The sequence below is a fragment of the Gallus gallus genome, chromosome 2 (assembly GCF_016699485.2).
Source record: "Gallus gallus isolate bGalGal1 chromosome 2, bGalGal1.mat.broiler.GRCg7b, whole genome shotgun sequence".
Taxonomy (NCBI): Eukaryota; Metazoa; Chordata; class Aves; order Galliformes; family Phasianidae; genus Gallus; species Gallus gallus.
The window spans coordinates 110,419,279-110,442,509 of NC_052533.1; the positions used below are offsets into that span (position 1 = coordinate 110,419,279).

Sequence of the window (23,231 nt, forward strand, 5' to 3'; positions counted from 1 at the left end):
GAAGGGACCTCTGAAGGTCATCTAGTCTAGTTCCTCTGCTAAACCATGTTCCATGGTGCAGCTGGAAGGAGACAAGCTGGCAATGCCAGCAGTTGCTTGAAATGCCCCAGAGCTGTCTATACAATTCTTGCCCAAAAATACCTATGGCCAGCATATTGAAAAATCTTTTGCTTTGCAATGCCTTTGTCTCTCTTCTGTGTGTTTTTCCCAGTACAAGTCAAATAGAGGTGCACTCTATGCTCTGCATGTGGGGGTGGGTTGTCACTTGAAGATTCAACCAAAGTAAACAAGAAATGTTTCCTTTGATAACTCTTTTCTTCCCTTGCCTGTCTTCATGCTGAAGCTCCTTTTGATGAAGGAGCTATGGAAAGGCTTGTTCTCTGCCAGCCTACCTCTTAGTCTGGCTCTTGCTCTTTCTGTAGACAGTCAACTACTGCCCTCCATAGATTACTTAGGTCCATAAATAGTCATTTCTTCACTGTGCAACTCACAGATGTAGACCAAAGACAAGAGTAGCTGTTGGAGATGCATTTCCCTGTAGCACTATCAGCACAACCAGAGATTAGAGAGAATTTATCTATTAACTTTTCTGTAGAAATGTAGGTGAGAGAGTTTAAATCTTTATTTGTAAGAGACTAAATATCTGTGGATGAGGGTGTTCAGTATTTAAAAGGCACATTTATCTTCCCTAATTTTGAAATTCCGATTATGGTTTATTGAAAAGCTTTATCTGAGTCATTGGATTTTAGAGCTGCAATCCTTTTTACTCTCATCGAGTAGTTAGTTTAATGTAAGTTTTATTGGATTTCTCCTTAAATCTTAACTCCACGAGTGAGCAATGAAATTTTTAAAGAAAAATTAACTACAAAGAGAACCTGAAGGATACTCTTATACTGCTCACTTATACTTTTGAATGGCACAAAGTTTCTCTTTTACAGGGTAAGAGGTTGAGTTGGCATATGCCCGTCTCTTCTTTCCTTATTTGACATTTCATATGAGCAGTGTGTAAATACAACATGTTATTATAAGTAGATATTAGCATACAAATATTTTATGGACTAAAAAGAAATTGCTTGTAGATATTTAATAGGGAAAACAAAATTCTAAATCTAAAGGTATTTGTCTAATTGAGAAAGAATAAATTGTTTCTGCAACCAAGACTCCTGCCTTTGCAGCAACATTTTGTTCATGGCAGTTCTTGGAAACTTCCCAATGTTTTTCTCCCGTTATAAGTAATCTCCAAAAAGACTCTCAAGTGTAGAATGTCTCTTTCTGTACCAGCACAATCACATATTGTGCTGAGCACCCCTGCAGTCAGAGAATCTGGACTTGGTGGTTTGGGGGATTTTGGCATATGACAGACATGGAATTTGCATTCTGAATCTTAAGAGTTGTTCTGACATTTTAAAATGTGCTTTTCTTTGCAATAATTTTTCCCCTGACTATACAGTAACAGCTAGTGAACTGGAACAGTGTTTCTGTTAGAAATCACATCAAAATATGGTGTTAGTCTCATAGAATGTCAGCACTTCTACAAACAACAGCTTAGCAATGCAGAAATGCACAGAAACATTTAAATATGCAGAGGACTTTGCAGAGAATTGGAGATACACTTATCTCATTTAGCAGGTCTTTTATTTACATGAGCTGAGTTACAAGACAGTAAAAGGCTGTATTTGCTTTCTATATCTGAAAAGTTGCTTTGTATCTTAACAAAATGCACACATCTGTAAAAACACTGGAGAACTGTTAAAGTACTGTGTGTGGAATTTTTCATTCACCAGAATACTCCCTATGGTTCACCCAAGGTCTGAGAGAGTGACTCCATCACCAAGATGGCTGAGCTCCCAGTGATCTACTCAGACAAATGAGTGTGAGGACAAATGCTTTGAGAGCTATATTCTTTCAAATTGCTATGACATTGATGCCTTATTTGATGTTCTCCAAAAAACTGCAAGGACAGGCAAAGCAATCTTGGCACGTTTCTTCACGCAGTTCAGGTTTCATGAATTCCTAATACTATTTATTCATACTTCATGAGTCAGTTCAATTCTGATAAATGTTACTGGCTACAAACACTTTCTTGAACCAAGTACTCTCACAGCAGACATTTTGTAAAAATCAAGTCCCAGTGTGAAATCATCTCAGTCTTACTGTATTTCCCCACTGCTTCTGGTACCCAGTGTTTTGCAGCTAATGAAACTCTTCACACTTCTTTTAGGTGGTCTTTGTTAAACTTGCTGTATGTACTATCCCATGGCTGTGAGTTATCCACAAATTCCCTCTCTCAGAATGTGGTTTTTTTTTCAGTTCAGTTCTATCAAAGCAGTAAACTACGTTGAATATGTTAGGACTGATATTTAAGTATCTTAATATCTATGTGAAGGAAGTGGCCAATATTATGTATTCTGTGTTACTGAAACTGTAAAATCTCTATGAGTTTTTACTTCATTCTATTACTTGTTGAAGAGATATATCCTTTATTCTGCCCTATATTTAGACATCAACTGCTCAGGTTGGTACCATGGTAACTGCAGCACATACAAAAATTGTCAGAGAGAGGTGACTGTTGGTGTTCCATTTCCATACTCACTTACAGATTAAACATTGGCAATTTATAAAAATGACTTCAGGAAAAAAATCTGTGTAAAAGAACACACTGAAGAAGGTCATGAATGGGGGACAGAATACTGTGGCCACTGTGAAGAAGTTGAAATTGGTCTGAAGTGTCCACATTGTGTCAAGAATACTACTACTATTGTATAAATGCAGATAAACCATTCTCTTATAGAAAACATACCTGACATGATGATTAAACAATTGCAAAATGCCACTGACCCAAATGTATTAGTCATAGTGACAGGCTTCTGGCCAAGATATTGTAGTACAGAAGTGAACAGTAAAACAGCATGCTCATTAGAGCAGAAGTATTACTGAGATAGAAACTAGGAAAATACAGAATACCATCAAGCTAAAGGAAAGACTGGTGGAGATTGTCACAAATAGTGAGGAGAAAAGCGTAAACCATGCTCTGGAGGCCCATTGCTTACAGCTAGATGAAGGAAGTGGTTGTCTGCTCTGTGCTATGTGGCCTCCCCTCAAGCACTGGCTGCAGGTTTGGGCACCACAACATAAGAAGAACATAAAACTATTAGAGAGTGTTCAAAGGAGGGCTACAAAGATATTGAAGTTCTTAGTGGGTTAGATGTATGAAGAGCAGCTGAAGTCCATCGATTTGTTCAGCCCAGAGTATATGAGGCTGCTCATGGTGGCTGCAGCTTCTCACAGGGAGCGAAGGGGCAGCGCTGAGCTCTGCTCTCTGTAACAGCAACAGGGCCCGAGGGAACAGCACGGAGCTGTGTCAGGGGAGGGGCAGCTGGGAGTTAGGAACAGGTGCTGTACCAGAGGGCCGTGGGCATGGAGCAGGCTGCCCAGGGCAGTGGGCATGACCCCGAGCTGATGGAGTTCAAGGAGTGTTTGGGTTATGCTCTCGCACACAGTTTGAATTTTGGGTGGTTTTATGAGAAGTCAGGAGTTGGACTCAATGATGCCTTGGGTCTCTTCCAACTCAGGGTATTCTAAGTAACACAGAGCATTGGGTTAGAGATGTGTAAATAACTATTTTATATATATATATATATATAATATATAATATACATACATATAATATATATATTCTTCTGCAGCAAGAAAATATGTAAAGCTCTGGTTCCAAAAATTGAGAAGTGGAAAAAAATAATTTACCCTAAAACTAATCACTTGGGAGGGCTGTTGTCTGTCTACATTGAGCTCAAAAATAAATGTTACGTTTCTAAAAATGAAATACACATCACAGTTTTTGTTGCCTGTAATGTGTACGTTTATTCTAACATGATTATTTGAGTTTCTTCTGGAAATGGAGGAAAAGCAGGAGCTTCCAGGCGGTGGTTGCCTTCTCTTTTTGGGGAGGAGGGGGGAATACTTAAAATTTAAATGAATTATCTTCAGATGGTGCCTTATGCCTTCTCTAAATAACAGTGAAATTAACAAATCGGCTTACATAGACTTTTTTTAAGTAGACAAAATTAGGTGAATGAGTTCTATGCAGCATTATTTCATTGATATTTAGTGAAAAAGATAATTTTGAAATAAAATGCAGCTAACTGTTAGCTTGATTTATCCTACATTTCAGAAGAGTTGGTGCTAATAGAAGCCTTCATTTTTTCAGCAATCAATTTATTTGGCCACTTTTCCTCTGAGCAGCACTAAATTAACTTTATTGAAAGATAATGATTTAAAAACATACCCGATTCAGGTTTTCAGATTTAACAGCTTCTGGTGGTGAAGAGCTTGTCTAGCTGAAAAGTTGTTTCAGAGGTTAGATATTCCTGTCGTTTTTTCTTTTTTGTTTGTTTTGTTTTGTTTTTTTTAAAGATTCACACTATTTTGTGTCTAAATCAGTCCATCTTTAAGTTCTTAAGCACTGAATTTTGTTGCATTTTTGACTCAGCTTGGAAAGCCCTTTTGCAGCAAATTTCTGCCATCTTTGACAGTATTTAAGACAATAATCAAATCTCTATGCTTGTTTTTTGACAACTTAGATTAGTCATTTAAATACTTAAATCACTGAAAGGTAGGCTTTCCAGTGATTTATTAACTCCCACAAATCTTTTTATAGGACTCTTTAATTTAGCACCCTCCTTCTTCAAGTGTCATAATTAGCAGTTGTTTTTACATCTTCTCTAAAATCTTGTTTTCCTACAGCAAACTCATAAAAATATTAAAGAGCACAGGCTTATGAACTTGCCTCACTTCAAAATCTGCTTGAAAATGCTCTTCGTTTACAGCTGCAGTTGCATACTTACCTAATTAGACACTCTATTTTCTCTTTATCAGTCAACTTGAGCCCACCCGACTTGAGTCATCTGAATGTTAGATTACACTGTCTTAATCAAAACATTATACAATCAAATGGGTTCGTAAGGTTGAAGAAAATTATATTAACTCTATTTTATTTACTTGTCAAACCAGATCTCAAACCTGGACTGTTACTGAGTCCAAAAATCAGGCTGCTCAGATCCCAATGGATTAGAATTTGCTTAGTGAACCTTTTAAATTCTGTATGTGTGGTGGTGGTGAAATTTAAATTTCATTTTTGTGATATGATGTATGTTTACAAATCAAGATTTGGCTGATAACACTGCTGTCTGTTAAGTCATGCTGCATTTTATTAAGTGTGTTTTACCAGTAGTCTGGATGAAATGCCTTTTACAACTTAGTTGAATTGTTAGATCTGCTGATTATTACACTGTTCTTCCTTATTCCTGTTGCTATTCTATGCATACAGATACTGTTTCAAGAAGATTTTGTTTCAGATATAATAAGCAAATTTACATAAGGTCAGTTCTTGTATGGTTATTTCTATCTATTTATCGATCCTTCTACTTTCTCTCTATCTACTTATTTTTTTATTATTTTTATTATGCCTATTCTTTCATTTACTTTTAACTGATCTTTTTGAAAATGGATAAATCATGATAACTGTGGGATATCAGAAACCTCAGATTATGCATTCATTGTAATTTGAACATTCAATTTTTTTTTTCACATAAAGATTTTCAGTGACTTTCCAGATGAGATGTTTGCATAAAAGAAAAAAAATTGCTTGCAAAAATGTTTGAATTTATGAGTAAGTTCAGGTTTGGCTTTTTGTATTTGTACAGAACGCAGTCAGATGTATTGTTTATTTTTTCACAAAGCTTACTACAATCAGTGCTTGCTATTGCAACTGTTTACCCAATGTTTCCATCCCTGAAGTCTATGGGTATTGTGGCATACATTCAAACATTTTTTTTTTTTTAATTTAAACAATGATTGTTAATAGTTTGGGCTTTTCTATTTCTATCTTACTAAAATTTGGCTGGAGACAAGCAGATTTTGTGGTTATGGTGGCACAGCTAAACTGGTGATAATCTCCATTTAAGAAGAGATAGGAATAAGCAAATGTTTGGGAAAGGATAGTGCAGTTCTGTTCAGCATAGCTGGAAGAGCACATGTGACCCGAGTCTGAAAAGGGATGTATCAGCAAAATACATTTTTCTCATTTTTTTCCTTCTACAGGGATGTTCATACAGTTTTCAGATGCTCTTTCTGCTTCAGGTTCAGTGTTACTGGGGCTTTTATTTTGCCTCTTTGTTCTAAAACTGTTTTGACTTCAGTGGAATTTCTCCAGATTAATAAAGGAGATCAAAATAATCAGGCAGAAAATCAATACATTTTCTAAGCTTAATAGAAATGGTTCTTTATCTAGAGACTAACTTCTTGTCCAATAAAAGCCTGTTAAAATGATAGTAACATTAGCAGTATGGCAAATCACTTGTGCATAAAGGTTGATGAAATTAAGCATATGGTGTGTCTTGACTCGCCATTTTCAGTTCTGCTGGGAATATCATCATTAACCAACCATCATCTCTCAATACTGAGTCTATAAAATGATTGGCGTTTTTAAAGGTAAATATTGCATAGTGTTGAAATGTTTCTTTTGTTTCGAGAGCTGTTGCAACTGCTACAGACTCATGTGTTGCTAGCACTGACACTGAAAAGCACTGAATAAAGCCAAACTGGATTATTGATTACAAGGAAATGTTCAGAACATAGATCCAGGGATGAAAAGAAACAATCAAAGACAATCTGAAAGGAAGTTAACAACAGTTAAACTTTTTAGTAGTTTAAAAGTGCTGCTGGCAAGATTGTTTTTAAGGAATTATTCAATGTTTATCTTCCTACCTGAAAAATATGAAAAGCATCAATTCAGGTTTTGCAAGAGGAGCTTTCCTAGGTCACAAAAGGTGTGTGATGCAGACTCTCACATTACCTGTCTCAGCTTCTCAATCTTGGGGAATATCTTTCTCTGGGAAGTATTGGTTAAGAACATTTAGTGGGCTATACATATACATATACAAATACAAATAATTTTAAGACTTTTCTGAGCAAATTCCATGTAAGACCATCTGAATTAGAAAATATATATTATTATCAAGGTTTAACATTATGTTTCTCCACTCAAATGTAATTTGCTAGTAGTAACTAAAACAAGTATTGTTTCCCCACGGTGAATTTAAAAAGCTTTAATATCCTGTAGGATTATCTATCTTCTTCTCTCTTTTTGCAAAAGAATTAAGCCTCCAGTGACTTAAAAAGTCGTCATTTGTAGATCAGGTAAGACAGAAAGTATTTTGTGACATCCAAGACCTGTTGGTGCAGTGCTATGCAAACTGTTGGACTTGCATATTTTTTCTGATTTGCGAGCAGTCCATGGTCTGAAATGAATTCACAAATATATTAAATAAATCATTAATAATGATTAAATTAGTTAAAATTATATTGAAATCTCTCTATTTGCAGATGGTTTGCAGAAAGTGGATTAGATTTGGCAACTAAATCCTCTTTGGCAAATCATTCATCTGGCTCTAACAATTATAGTTACTGCTTCTTTCTTTTTTTCTTTTTGGCTCTTGAGTACAGTAAAGCTCATTACATTATGTACATATACACACCAAAATGTAAACTTTTCTGTGAAATGTGTTTACCTCAGTAGTCACAATTCCCAGTATAATTAATAGTTTTTTTCAATTTTTAATTTATGACATGGCTGAATTTTCTGCAGATTTTAGCATGGATTTCTGAGATTTTATATGCTCTAAAATGGGCACATTGAGATTGTATGTTGAAAAATGCTGAGGTAGTATGCTTATTGCAAAACAAACTGTTATCTGGGGGTGGATTATCCAGGTTACGAATAAGTCAAAATATGTACTGCACCTGAGTTACTATCTGCTTTTGGATGGACACTATGGAGAATGGTGCACAAATTGTCTAGCTGATGCTGTGTGAAGAAATTTCTAGTTTAATAGAATTTAATGACTGTCAAACTTAGTGCAAGTCAAACCAAACTAGGCTACTTTTGGAGGCAGCACAAGTTTAAAAGTCTGCAGAATATTCTGTGTATGTTTCTTCATTCGTAAGCTTCTCTCCATTCCAAAAGTGCTTCATTGACAGCAGATTTTTTTTGGAAATGGTGGTGGTAGTGTCATTAGATTAGTCATCCTTTGGAGAACTCTTTTGTCTTAAAAAAAGAGTTCTATTTTAACAAGGATTATAATTTAAAAGAACTTCTTTATATTTCCAATAAAATAATTGTTTTGTACTAATGTAAGCATAACTGTTTTCAAGAAGAGATTAGTATTTTTTAAGATAAATTTTCAGATTGTGGGGACTTAAAATGCTTTACTAGCTGAGACAAGAGTCTGTATGCTTCTTTGCCAAGTTTATCTGTGTTTTTCGCTCGTGTTCCATCTCTGTATATTTTAATACAGTTTAATAAGCATAGCAAGCATTTATATGCTTATACAGGTAAAGACAATAAAGAAGTGATTGAGCTTATATCACAAAGAAAATTAAGAGTTCAGATTAGTGTTGTTCAGTCATCAAATAAATCCAATAGGTAATAAAATATAGTTATTGTCCTGACATTTAACTTTTTGACTTAACTATGAAAAATGTAAAGAGGAGCCTCTTTCCTTGCAGTCCTGCAGTCCATCCAGAATTTCAGTTCTTACAGTGTATGAGCTTTGCTGCTGGAGTACATCCTTATCCTGAAAACTTTAATTTCCTTCTTATGTATTTGCTAATCCAAATTCACCAAGTATCTGAAAACCTCATTATAAGGCAGGATAGCAATTCAAGTGTTTAACACTTCTTTTCTTAAGATTATTGTCAGCTTGCTGTTCTCATTTTCCTCTTTCACATGACAACATTATGATGCACTGTAGTTGTTTTTGAATAACACTGTTTTTCAGTCTAGAAGAAGCTGCTGAGTAATTCAACAACAGTTTGGCAATTTTTTTTTAGGAAACTATTAAAGCAATTGTTCCCAAACACATACATTCACACACATACACACACACACACACAAATGAAAAATGAGGAAAATAGTTAAAGGTTAACTTAAAGAAAGTTGTTTTGTTGCTTGGGGATCTTTTTATAAATGTGTGCAATGTGATCTGCAATTTTAAGTTCAATATTTTCTCTCATGGTGGGTCTCATTCTTGGCAGCATTAGGCAAATTATCGCAAGCAATTATCACCAAGAGTGGTGAACTCTGTACTTAATGTTGGTGAGGCTGCACCTGGAGTACTGGGTCCAGTCCTGCCTGGCTCTGTCCCCCCCCCCCCCCCCCATATACAAGAGAGACATGGACATATTGGAAAAAGTTCAGTGTAGGGCCACCAATATGATCAAGATACTGCATTGCCTCTCTTGTGAAGAGAAGAGAAGCTGAGAGATCTGAGACCGTTCAGCATGGAAGAGAGGATGCTCACGGGAATCTCAACAATGCCTATAAAGTACCTGAAAGAAGAGTGCAAAGAATATGGAGACAGGCTTTTCTCAGTGTTGCCCCATGTCAGAAGAAGAGGCAGTGGGCACAAACTGGAACACAGGAAGAGCTTCTCGGGGGTTGAAACTACATGACCACTGTGGTCCTTTTCAACCCATGAATGATTCTATGATTCTATGATTCTGTGATTCTGTGATTCTGTGCTATGAGGGTGGTAGACTTTTCTCATGGGTTGCCCAGAGAGGCTGTAGAGTCTCCTTTAAGATTTTCAAAAGCCATTTGAATGTGATTCTGAGCAACATGCTCTGCTTGAGTAAGGAACTGGAGCAGGTAGACTCAGAGGTCCCATCCAGCTTCAACCAGTCTGTGCGGCTGTGATTAATTTGCAAGCTGGTATCTGGTATTGTTTGGTGACCCAAGTCTTTCATCAGTTCTTTACCTGGAGCACCTGACCAGGGAATACAGGTATGTGGTTACAAATCAAGAGGTCTGCTTTTCTCTCGTCTCTGTGCAATCCTTTGAATAATGATTGTTGCCATCTTGTCCTGGCTAAGCAACTTCAGAGTGAATTGGGTTGCAAAGACTCCTCATGATTCAGTTGACATTACTATCATCCAATCACCTTGAGAAACAGCTTTATACCCTTAAATAATACTACATATTCCATTGCAAATAACAGTTGATTCTACAAGTTATGAACCCCTATAGAAATGCAATGGTCTTTCACAAATGTATAAAGCAAAACATATGAAGGGTCTCTATGCCAAGAAATTAATCTCTTCTTTCCAGCTAAGCAAGTAGATACAAGACCCATAATCAGCCCAAATCACATAATTTGAAAATATTTAATATATGACATCTCTCAATTTTCTTTAGGGATCCTACTTGAGTGTTCTCAATATTTAACATTTTTGTGGACTTTTTAATCTACAGAGAATGTTAGAACTAATTTAAACTCTTTACTTTGTCTAGCATTTTACTCAAGTTCAATTAATTTTGTTATAACTAATCTTAAAAATATTAATTCAAATTTGAGACCAAGTTTGCCATTCTTTCTGAAGAGAATAATATGCAATTTCTGAATTCTTCTTATTCCCTGTATTTCATTCCTCAAAAAAGTGCCCTGGGAGGTAGGTATATTTTGCTGAAAATAAGAAGCGTTTATGATGGTGTCTCTGTAAATTTTTAAATGTAGAACTTGGTAATGACAATCTCTCAGGAAGTGAGCGTGAGTAATGGATAGATCCATCTGGGGACGTGGAGGTGTTGTAGCAATAAATTGCAGAACCACAAATGGAGACCTGCTTGACGCAGGAGCTTTGCATCTTTAAACTTGCCATCTCTGGTTCTATTGGTATTTACTGAATTACTGAAGAAAATAATCCTGATTTTCCTCTCACCTTCATATTTCAAAATACACTGTTAACTTAGTTTGATTCTGTTTCAATAGTCATGTCTTTTTTATTCTGAATTTTTCAGGTAGATGTTTTTCAATTGGAGGCAGTAGATATCGGGACTCTGCAAGATATTGTGGTTGAGAAAGGGAAAGGTTCTGACTGGCTTCTGGAGAAGATTATTGTGAAAGAGTTAGCAACTGCTGGGACGGAAACATTGTTTATGGCTCAAACATGGCTAAAAGACAGACATGATGGGAAGAGATCTGCCTCAGTAACTCTGAATGCCACAGGTTAATATGATCTTCAAACTATCCTTTGCTAAGAAAGTCATTCCAAACTGTAGAATGCAGCTGTGTGATTTGCTTCTACAAACAAGTTATGGTTTAAAATATTGCACAGTAGAGCATTGTCATCATATAGGAAACACTGGGTTTTTTTTAGTACATTTTAATAACCACTATTTGCCAGAGGAGAATTTCTGCATTGTTAACCCAGATTTACATTGGAGTAAATGGCAATAAATTGGGCCTATTCTCTTTACAAAAGGCTTCCTCTCCAAGTTTTACTTCTACTTTACCACTTTCAAACACTTTTTTTAAGCTTCAAATACTTCTGCCTGCCACTTGCTAGACATAATAAAAGTGAGGCACATAGCAGGGCAAACTACGTATAAGCAATGGAGAAAAGGTCGCCAAGAAGAATGTTTTACATTATCTGTGCCACAGTGTTAAGATAGCTTTTGCCAGAAACAGACATACTTTGGGATGCTGTCAAGTGGCACCAGCCAGAGAAGATTGCCCACAACATGTCTAGACAACTGCTGAAAGTCTCCAAGGAGGAAGACAACACTACTGCTATAGGCATCTGTACCAGTGCCTGATCAACTGAACAGTAAAGAAGAGTTTCCTAATGTTTAGATACAACCCCTTTTGTTCCCACTGTATATATGTAACACATATTTAGTGTATGTAAGATTATATAATGTGATTTTACTCAAAATTTAAACAAAAAACTGAAAAACAGAACTTTTTTTACTATTTCTACAAGAATACATTGATTTGAGTCTGGTCTTATTGAACATCTTCATCAGTGACCTGGATGAAAGGATAACATGGACCCTCAACAAGCTGATGATAGAAAGCTGGAAGGACTTGTCAAAGCACCAGAAGGCTGTGCTGCCATCCAGCAAGACCTGGATAGGCTGGAAAGTTGGGTGGAGAGGAACCTGATGAGGTTCAACAAGAGCAAGAGTACTACACCTGGGGAGGAATAACCAAATGCATTAGTACAGATTAGGGGCTGACCTGCTGGAAAGGAGCTATGCAGAGACAGGCCTGGGTGTCCTAGTGGACAACAGGTTGGCCATGAGCCAGCAGTTTACCCTCTTGGCCAAGAAGGTCTATGGTGTCCTGGGCCAACAGGCCATGGGAGGTGATCCTTCCCCTCTACTCTGCACTGGAGAGGTCACATCTGGAGTACTGTGTCCAGTTCTGAGCTCCTTAGTTAAAGAAAGACAGGGGACTACTGGAGAGTCCAGCAGAGGGATATAGAGATGATTAGGGGCCTGGAGCATCTCCCTTATGAGGAAAGGCTGGGAGACCTGGGCTTGTTCAGGCTGGAGCAGAAAAGACTGAGAGAGGATCTTAAAGGAAGAACTTCTTTACTATAAGGGGGTGACAGAGCACTGGAACAGGTTGCCAGAGGGGTTGTGGAGTCTCATCTCTGGAGATATTCAGTAGCCTCCTGGACACAATCCTGTGCAACCTCAACCTCAAAAGGGAATCTGCTTTAGCAGGAGGTTGGCCTAGATGTTCTCCAGTCATCCCTTCCAACCTCTTGCTCCAGTAATTCTGTGATTTGGTAGAAGAAAGTTTTCAAGTTTTTTTGTTTGTTTGTTTTATTTAATTGTATATAATAAATGGCAAATTCAAACCTAGTTGAAAGACTTTCTATCTTTGGTTCATGCCTCTAATGTGTACAAGTAGTTTAGATCAATACTAAGACCCACTGAAACCAACAGGAGGAATATCAACCCTGAAAAAGGACAGTACAAATATCCCATTAGTTCTGATTTGTCTGCAGTATGAATTGTATAAATGTTTTAAAGTGAAAAACACTTGAATCTTCAGGTTACAACTGCTTCATGGTAAAGAGGTAACCCTAGAGTCACTTCATTAAGTAGGTGATATATAGATGTTACTTAGGTAGAAAATCACATTGTACACTTCCTATTAAATCCTTAGTCTAAATGATACAATACTTAGTCAGTTGCCTCACTAGGCATGAATGCACACATTTATTATTACTTGGATACTGTTTTACAAAATTATTAATTTGGTCTTCAATCTTTTTTTTTAATTAGAAATTCAAGAGCGGAAGAGCACTTCTGCCTATCCTCTAGGAAAAGAGCAAATGAATTCAGGTACAGTTTCCGGGATTGCATCCACTGTCTTATTCATCAGTTTTGAAATAATAATGGGAGAATATTTTCACCACAGCATGGCATTATATTTAATGATAGTGACAGTATTTGCCCTTTTGTAATAGTGGGAAATACCAATATATTAGGAAGCTGATCTACATCCAAATGAAATGCTTATGTAATAATGCTTATATAATAATGTACACTAAGATACATCTTATGAATTTTATTTCAGGTTCCTTGATTAACATATGAAATCAGAAATACCTTTTAATCTTTATTTTCCCATTTTATTTTCTCTATTCTAATTGCTCAGAAGGCAGATGGAGGATTTATTTCACAAAGCATCAAGATGAAACAAAAAAAGACTTTGAAGAGTTGTCAGAAAATATATCCAAGTTGGTTATGGTTTTTTATGGAAGCAATGGCAAGTCAAATCCGGTTTCCATGGAAAACAAAGTGGAACATCAAGCTAAGAACCAAATAACATATGATGTAAAATATTATATAGACTTGTCTATATTTGCATTTTCTTTAAGTTTCCTTATGAAGAGAGATAATAATGTATATACTGTAAATATTGCAGATATTATTCTTTAAATATTCAGATATACAAAATTTTGAATTGCATCCCAGATTTCTTTTTTTTTTTGATTTTTCAAGTTCACATTGATCAAGTATATTCTTTTTTTCTGTCAACAAATAGTCATAGTTATTAATGCATCTCAATTTATATGACATTAAGTATTTACATTTAGAAATCAGTGCAGTATGTTATTTGAATTTGATAGAATAATTACAATGAATGCCCCTGGAATACAAAGATGTTTTTTCTGTAAGTGTCTACAGTCAGTCTGGTTCTGCTGCCTTTGAACCCATTGACTTTTTGCATCAGGACTGATGTTAATGGGGCTACATCATTGCTGATCCCTTAGGAGAAACTTTCCCTCTTCCTTTAAATTAGTTATGTATGTATCTATGTATCTTCATTTGTAACTTATAGGGTTTTCTTTTACTTCCTAGATATATTTACCATCTGATTTGGGTATGGTTTATAAAGTCAGACTTGGACTCCAGAGTTTGGAAAGTGGCATATCACAGTTGTCTCTTCATCACTTTAAAATGCAGAACACATCAACCCTGGATACCTTTATTCTCACTATAAATAAAACACTTCCTCTTTCTCTTAATGGAGACAGATGGATTGAATTCCCTGTAGAGTGGCCATTAAAAGAAGCACTTTCTGGTAGGTAAGAACATACGTAAAGGCAGTAGAGTGGTCCTGGAAGTTAACATATCTTGATATTACAGTTTATCAAAACAGAAAATTTTATTGTCTTTATTTAATGATTCATAAAGTCTGGGTAAGAATTTAAAATGTGTTAAGGAAAATACTATCAACTCAGCTTAATTCCTGTGTATCATAAAGTGTGAAGTGCAATACTTAAGTTCCTATACAGAACTGTTATTAAAAGCTATATAGAATAATGTTAAGGTATATTTCTTTCTTTCAGCATCATAATATTTCTATTCTTTTGTGTTTAGTCCTCAGCTGTTCATATTACTGACATTAACAGCGTGATTTTTATAGCATTACTATTTGTATATCTTCCTATTAAGTAGTTTTCTTTGTATGTTCCAAACACTATTATTGGTGAAAGAATTAAAAAAGAAAAAAAGAAAACCAGCTCAAAATGACATATAAACTTAAGTTTTATCATTACTTTTATGCACACCAAATACTTACATCTGTTAAAATTAGCTCAACAACTGTCTTTCATGTTATCATTATTAAGCAGTATAAAAAAAATCCTTTCACCTAAAAACTACCATATCTTCCATACTTTTCTAATGTGTTGCTCATTAAATGCTGCTATTGTTGAGAATAATTCTCTATAAACATATCAAATAAGGATATTTAATGTTAAAATATTTTCCATCTGAGTTTGATGCAGAAAACAAATGAGTAAAGAATCAGTTAGTTATTCTGACTTATTCAGTGATCTGGAGAAGGTGTTAAATGAATGACTCTTGAACTAGACTTATGACCCAGTTTTAGTGAGGTGTTTATAAATGTCTAATTATAAGCATACAAACAATAGAATTAATGGTGATTCTTTTTTTTTTAATATTATTAATGAAAATGGAAATACAAATTTTGTATTTCATATAGCTTAGAGTTGTGATTTTCACTTGAAACAAAAACTTGCACAGTATAGTTACAGAGTATGTTGTCATGGCCTTTGTCTCCTATAAGCAGGTTTGAAACAAAAACATCCTTCAGATTAATACAAGCACAAGACTGCCCCTTGCAAAAGACAGATCACCCTCATGCAGATGTATTCAAGGTAGATGTACAAGCGCACAGAAACACAGGCAGTAAGATGCAGTATGGAAGATAAATAGGCAGAGAAACTCGTGCCCTAACGACCTTGGTTCTTATTCTGGCTCCACCACTGACTTGGTTGAAAAAAACCCACTTCCCTATTCTCTGTAGGTTGGTAAAACAAACAAACAAACAAACAAAAAAGAGAAGGTATAGGTATTATTGTGAGTTTAAGTAAAAGAGGAGACACATTAAAAGTTCATTGTTGTTGCATGTGTTTTCTTCCACATATGGTTTAGAAGTTCTCATTGAGGGATTTGTAACCACAAGGAAGAAAAAAACTAGGACAATGTGAAACACATTCCCCCAGATCTTTGCCATTTTATGTCCAAGAGCCGTAAGCAGCTCCACAGCAGGTGGCCTGCATGGAGTTCAAAGCGATCTTTTAGAAACAAACCTACTTGAAATCTATGGTGCAAAACAGATCTGCTTCTCTGCCAGATTTCTAAATCTAATTTATTTTCTCCTTGGTTTTCTTTTTGTCAGCTGAAAGAAAACCAGTAATGCATTAGTTGGAATGAAAAGCAGCTGATCATAATCACCTTAACTGAAAGCTGTGTGCTGTTTAATTTCAGATGCAGCTCAGTATACCATCATTCTTATAGTGCCTTAGAATTTCATTTCTTGGTTGCTCTTTTTTTGTTTTGTTTTGTACTTGGGACTGTGATGAAGTGTGTCTTAATGGCTAATTTTAAGCTATCAAAATGCAGCTGATAAAACACAGTGCAAATCCTTGAGAACTGACTGTGTACCAGTTCACATGTGCCTTTTGGGTGCATTAATGGGGAGAGGCCTCCAACTGAGTATGTACAAAATAGTTTCTCCGTAGCGTACCTACCTCTGAGGTGCTTACAGCTCAAGAATCTCCAGAGATGAAAACATGCTCTCTCCCTCACTCATGTGGTTGTACAGAAGGTGAATGAAGTTTGCACTACTGTAGCTTTTAAGGAAAAACGATGAACTGGTGAAAAGATTAAATAAAAACATATTCTGCTACTTAGAAATAGCAGATTTTTTTCACAAAATTAAAATAGAGCTATAATTCACACAGAGATGAAATCATCAGAAATTTATAAAATTAATTTGTCCCACTGAATGTAATTTCTTTTCAGAGAATTCCTTTCATTTTTCCTCCTTCCAGTCTATTGTATTCACTACAGATATAAAAGCTCATTTGCCCACCTATATGATTGTTTGATCCTACTACCTGAACAAAGACATTTTTAAAGCATTTTAGTCCTCTACCCTTTCCTTCATTGTTTCCCTTCCATTGCCCCTCTTTGTACAATTTATCTATCAGTTCTATCCACTCTTTAATCTGGTCAGTCTGGTTCAACTCAAACTTCAGTTGGCTACAGAATGTCAAGGCCATCATAAGCTAATAGATCTTACTTGCCATTATCAGCCTTGCCTGGGGCCTTCAGCCACCTCCTGCGAATGGGCGTAGGATGATCATTTAAAGTCACGCCTGAGCTATGCTAGATGTACACCTGCTTTTATTCCTGTCTCTGGCCCTGTGTCCTGAATTGATTTAGGACTTATGTTATGGCCTTGTGTTCAGTTCTGTCTCTGGCCCTTTCTCCAGCCCTTTCTCCTGTTGTTCCCCGTTGGACCATCAGGATGATGTCTGAATCTGTTTCATCTTTTGCTATGTTTGGGGCTGTTAATGGCACTGCCTGTCATGTACAGACATTGCAGGACTGTTTCCTGGACACAAAGGGCACTGCTTAGCTGGGGTCAGTCCTAGATCCAGTCTCATCCTCCCTCATGGAGCAGTCTCACTTGTTTGTCCCTAACACTGACACTCAAGGTGAGTCTCCTGAATGCCATCCTAGCTTCACATCTCAGGTTTGAGATCTAGGAGTTCATATCAAAACAGAGGTCAAGTATATTAAAAATAGATCACTTATAAAATCAGAGGTATGGCCGAAAATAACACTACCCAGATTTCTTTCTTCTTTGTTGTGGCCTAGTGATTGTGTTGCATTGCATCCCTGACCAAGCATATTTTTTCTTCTCCTCATTCTTCATCTTGTTTGAAACAGTACCATATCCCATTCAGTTGCTGTATTTCATCTTTACTCCAATATCTTACCATGCCATGATTTATTGTCACTTAGGCAGCATCAATTTTTTATTTCCAGTTTAAACTTAGCTCTATCCTGGTATTTTTTGTAAGCTTTATCTTTACAGATAAAACTGTATACCTCTTCGGCACTTTGGCTTTATTTCCATGCACTTGCTCAATTACAGTATGCATGCATCAAGAGTCTGTTCTCTCCCCTGTTACTGATGCTGGGGAATCAAGACAAGAGCTGGTTCTTGTTCTGTATTCAGTATTTAGATGATCATTAGGTCTGAAAGCTGTACCTGTACTTTGTCTTCTTGACTTCCAAAAGATGCAAGTAGTCTGCAAATAATCACTGTCTTTGTCTAAACTTTTAGCCATTTTCTGCAGAAACCTTCTGCAAGGCCAAGATTCATCTCCTTCTACCAAGGTGTCTATAGGAATACAAAGAAGATTAAAAGATTCATAATGCTCACATAACTTGATTCTGTGAATAAAATGCAAATGAATATAAACGGATTCTCTGTGAATGTATTTACTTCTAAAGGTGTTCACATGTTCTTATCTTGTCTTCAATTAAGTAAATGTTATAACCATTGCATAAATCATAAACTGTCCAAACTCATGGGTGCTAACTTTTGTCAAGATAGATTTGTCTTCTTGGGCTCACTGTAATCAGAGGATATGCTTCTCTACAATGAAATTCAAAATAGGAACTTAGATGTTGTGAACTACATGCAAGAAGCTTTTCTCCTCATCTCTTCATCTCTTAGATGATGAAATCTGAAGAACTTATCTCCCCAGCTAAATTTTTTCTTTGCCAAGATCCCCAAAGTGATTTATGAGTCTGGAACTCATTAAGATTTTATCTGTTAGGCATTTGCCATTTAAAAGAAACAGGTAAATAACTGTGGTAATTTATCCTTTGTCTCTCATTTAAAGATGTTAAAAGCACTATTGTTCAAGAAATTTAAAGGACAGAATTACAGAAAAATATGGAAAAAATTGAGTTTTATTATAATTGTCAAGTGGTGTTTTTAATTTCACCTGACTGCACATTGCAATGTTGTAAAATATCTGGGCAAGGTTGTGAAATGGTATTAACATGACTCTTTCTGCTTGATATTGCAGTGGTTACGTACCATCTAACAGTATTTTCTAGAAACATTTTGACTCACAGAAGTGTAGTTCATATGACTGCATGTATATATGGTACTCATGGTGACACAGGGGACAGAGCCCTTCTCCGGTCATTGCAGAATGTCCAGCAGGAAGATGACAGTGAGGTACTCTACCTTAAATTACTCTAAAATTTAGCATTTAATCTGTTCTTATACTTCCTATACATTCTTTTCTGGTCTTCTTGTACACTTAATACAGTATGGTTAAAGATTGTAACGTTGAATACTTTTATTTTAGTCATTTCTTATTATCATGGATGCTGTTGAACTGGGAGAAGTGGACAAAGTTGCTCTCATAATCAGCAGTAAGAAAGGTAACATACTTTTCTTGATCTCTAAAGTTAGTGATGTGAATCACACAGCTTACCTCCTGTTGAAAGCAATGCAATCACTGCCAGAGTTGCCAGATTAATTTACTTTTGCTATGTTTTAAAAATCATAATATTTTATAACGAAAAATCTTACATTTTGATGCATTAAAATCCTTGGTTCTGAAACCTGTACCATTAATCATTAAGTAAACTATTCCTTTACATGCAAGAAAGAAAAACAGAAGATAAATAATTATATTCTGCTATTGATACATGGTATAAGCAAATAATTCTAAGAAATTGGTATTGTTCAGTTGTCCTGCAATAGCTATTTGTGATTTTTTCCCCAGATGTTCTGTTTTCTTAATGTAATATCATGAAGGGGATTTTACCTCTTTTACGCAAACAGTAGTTTTGCCACCAAGTTCCTTTAAAATTGCCAAAAATTCCACTCCTCTATGGCTCATCTGTAGGATGGCTATCATGCCATTAAGGAATATTTTGTATAAATGTTTTCAAGTATTCCTGTAAAATATTTTCACGTCCATTAATGAAAATTGCTATATAATTGCAAATTGTTACTTACTATGTATTACAGTGAACCATTTTCAGGTGGCTTTCCTGAAAAGCAAGGGTTATACATTTCTATTTTCTCTGTCTTGTTAGCCTATCTGTTGGCTCCTCACAGTAATATTTTAACTCACCACTCAATTTCAACCAAATTTTAAAAATGTATATAATCATCAAAGAGATTTGGGCACTGAGTGTATACATACTGATTGGGTAGTCAACGTGTTCTGCACCACAGCATGATCTGCTCAGCCTCTGGAGGCTTCAGTGGAGATGTGATGTGAAGCTAGAGGTATTATAATGGGGAAGGGAAGGACAGGGATAGCCCTGTCAGGCTGCTGTTGGGTGCTCACTACATTTAATTCCTGCAGTTTCAGTCATGAAAGCTAACAACAGCCATCTGTCTGATGGACAATCATCGAATATGGCAATTACACATTTCCAAAGGGCACTGTGGAGAACATGACAGACAAGGTTTCAAAACATGATTCACAAAGGAGGGACTTCAGGGCTCATCGGCTGTGTGTGTGCTATGAAGAAAAGACTGGGGAGATGTATAAGAGATTTCTTCCAAAGGAATTTTTTAAAATGATGGAGCACTTTGAATGAGGAAGGATGTCCACATTGTGTCTAGGGGTTTTCTTGACTTTTTTATATGGAGACTTTGAACAAAAAATCCCCAAGAACAAAAGCTGTGTTGGTTTTATTTATGCCACTTTCACTGTCTGAGCTAGTTTTTAAGATCAGGTGGCTGTTTCCTCACTACATGCATGGTCTGAGATCCCTGAGCTTCTGATTGTCTCCATGGTCTATCTGGGCAGGTCTTGAGTGCTACACCATGTCCTGAATTCCTCACCAAGAGCCTGATCCTATTAGACTCCTACTGATATAATTAAAGGGACTGGGACTACACCAGAAGATGATTGGGATGCAGTTTGCTTAAGAGTGCTGCACGGAAAAATAATACAAAAAAAGAGAAAGCAAGTAGTCTTCACAATTAGCCCCCAGCAAAAATTCAAAACTGCAATTCAAAGAGCAGTTTTTCTCATATAGCAGAGATATACAAAAAAGTTGAACTTCCTTCATACTTGTCATTCAGTAAATCTTTGTGCTGTGTGTGGAACAGAGTTCCAACTCTTGTCAACAAAGGAGGAAACATCAGATACATATTCCTGCTTTCCACATATTTCCTGCTAATGAACCTGAGTCATGCTGAATCTGTTCTGCATACCCTTCCAAGTGTGATGAGGACATCAATCCTGTACTTCACAACGACATAGAAAATGCTTACTCCTAAGTTTCTAAGTAGGCATTTTAAATAGGAACAAAATAAGGGATTTTGGGATGATACCAGGATCTTATAGACAGTTGTTATTATAAATAAATTAATAAATGATATTTTAATGTAGTACAAAAGACACTGTTACATCATCATCATACTCTATCCAATTCCAAGATGTGCAGTAAGACATTATAGCTATATTTTATTTGCTTCTTTGTAGACTGCAAACTGGACATTAAAAAATTGCATTTGAAAGAATCTGTAAGGGATCATCCTATCTATGTGTTTGAAGTGAATGAGTAAGTATCATGTGTAAAGCTAATCTTTTTATAGCATAATATTTGAAAACAGTAAGGAGGCACTGGATTAAAATTACCATCATGAAGTGTGTGAGCCAATGTATAGTATTTTGAAAGTCCACCTTCAACTGTTCCATATAAACTCATAGGGTTTTTTTAACGTGTGGTTTACTTACTACAAAAAATTGTGGGGTTTTGTTTTGCAGAACATTTTCTGTGGATCCAAATAAGCCAGAAATACAGAGAGAAATCCCAGTATCTTTTGTTATTGGAGGAGACAAACAAAAGAATTGCATAAATAACTTAAATAAAGGAGGAAGTCAAGCAGGAGATCAGGCAGAGTATACTATCAAAGTATACACAGGTGACAAAATGGGGGCAGGTACTGATGCCAGTGTGCATATTATTTTATTTGGAAATGAAGACAAATCTGAAGTATTTTACCTCTCTCGGTCACTGGAGCATCAAGATCCATTTGAAAAAGGGATGGTGAGCATATAGATTTCTATCAGTTTCTAGATTGGGAAACTAAATATAAAATCTATGTAAGAGCTTTACAAAACTTCAAGCAGTTATCCTGGTTTTCTCATCATTACTTGAGATATAGTCTCTGCTATCTCTGTTTAGCCTCTTCTCCAGAGTAACCAAGGAACATTTTATTCTGTTGTGTCTAGCTGACTATTGCTGTTCTCATAGTCCCATAAATGTCCTCATATTGGTTCCACTTATCTGCCCTGTTACATTTCCTTGTTCTGAAATGCACAGCATGCATTGCCTGTGCATGTGCACATATGTGCAATATTCCTTGCTGTCACACAAATGTTGAATATTATCCTTGAGAATATATCAGTCTCTTGCATCCCATCATTTTACTTTGCCATGGAAACTGATGCAGTGAGCCTCACTGAATGCATAAGCCTACAGCCAGACAAAATGGAACCATGTATGCCAACCTGATGTTGATATCCATCATGCTTAGAATATTCAGAGACTCATTGTTCAGATGCAAATATATCCATAAGAGTGCTGACTCTCTGCAACACATTCTAGTTCCTCAACAGAATGCTCTCCTCTTCTTAATAAACATATTAATTTGTCAAAGGAATTGCTCCACTTCCTCATCACCTGTGCAATACAGCATAATGATGGTTACCCTTAGCAAGAAATAAATACATTTCCCATTACTTTCTCCTTTAAATTTCTTGAAGGTAATGACTGGATAATTAAAACTTCCATTACAATATCTTCCTTGTAAGATCTACTTCATTATTTCTAGCAATAGTGAACATCTTTTTACTTGCAATTTGGTTCAAGTTTTTTTTTTTCAGCTAGGTTGTCTGTAGATATCTTCTAAAAGATCTTTATCATGAATTGTTTATCATACTGATTATAAAGCTAGTTACCTATAGGCAGGAGCAAGCAAAAGAGCATCTTGTCTAGTAGCACACTGGAGGTATCACTACTCTTTGAAAAAAGATTAGATACACAGAAATTGCATTGTTAGCTAATTAGCAATTTAGTTAAGTCAATATGAGCCAGTGACATTTTTAAGGAATGCCTTATGAGAAAGGGATATTATTATTTTTCTTCTTTAAATCTGTAGTATGAAACAAGGGAATATTTTAAATGAAATATCTGGTAGATATGATGCTACATTGTGTAAAAGCCTTTATTTTTTTGCATTCTTGAACATATATTTATGCATTGTAAACTGAAAAGATTATAGAAGACATTGCATCAGTTGAGAATTCATGATATCTAGCAAAAATACTTTTCTGTTATATGGAAGTCGGGAAAGAGATAATGATTCTCCTACTTATGTTGAAAGGCAAATCTTTCAGGTTTAAACTGAGACCTGGTAGGAGCAAATCTCTGCAAAAAAAATAGACCATACCAGGTGTCAGCCATCTATTTTGAACTGATATTTTTACATTTGATT

At 35.9% G+C, this 23,231-nt stretch overlaps 1 protein-coding gene across 1 annotated transcript in view; it reads left to right on the plus strand.

Moving 5' to 3' along the window:
* The window catches only part of RP1 (RP1 axonemal microtubule associated), a 200,459-nt gene that overhangs the window by 167,753 nt on the left and 9,475 nt on the right, over positions 1-23,231 (plus strand). Inside the window, exons 49-56 of the mRNA XM_040685413.2 lie at positions 10,856-11,063; positions 13,136-13,195; positions 13,512-13,690; positions 14,219-14,441; positions 18,781-18,935; positions 19,069-19,144; positions 21,214-21,292; positions 21,499-21,781. Of these exons, the coding sequence (XP_040541347.1) occupies positions 10,856-11,063; positions 13,136-13,195; positions 13,512-13,690; positions 14,219-14,441; positions 18,781-18,935; positions 19,069-19,144; positions 21,214-21,292; positions 21,499-21,781 (1,263 nt within the window). The remainder of the gene's footprint in view (positions 1-10,855; positions 11,064-13,135; positions 13,196-13,511; positions 13,691-14,218; positions 14,442-18,780; positions 18,936-19,068; positions 19,145-21,213; positions 21,293-21,498; positions 21,782-23,231) is intronic.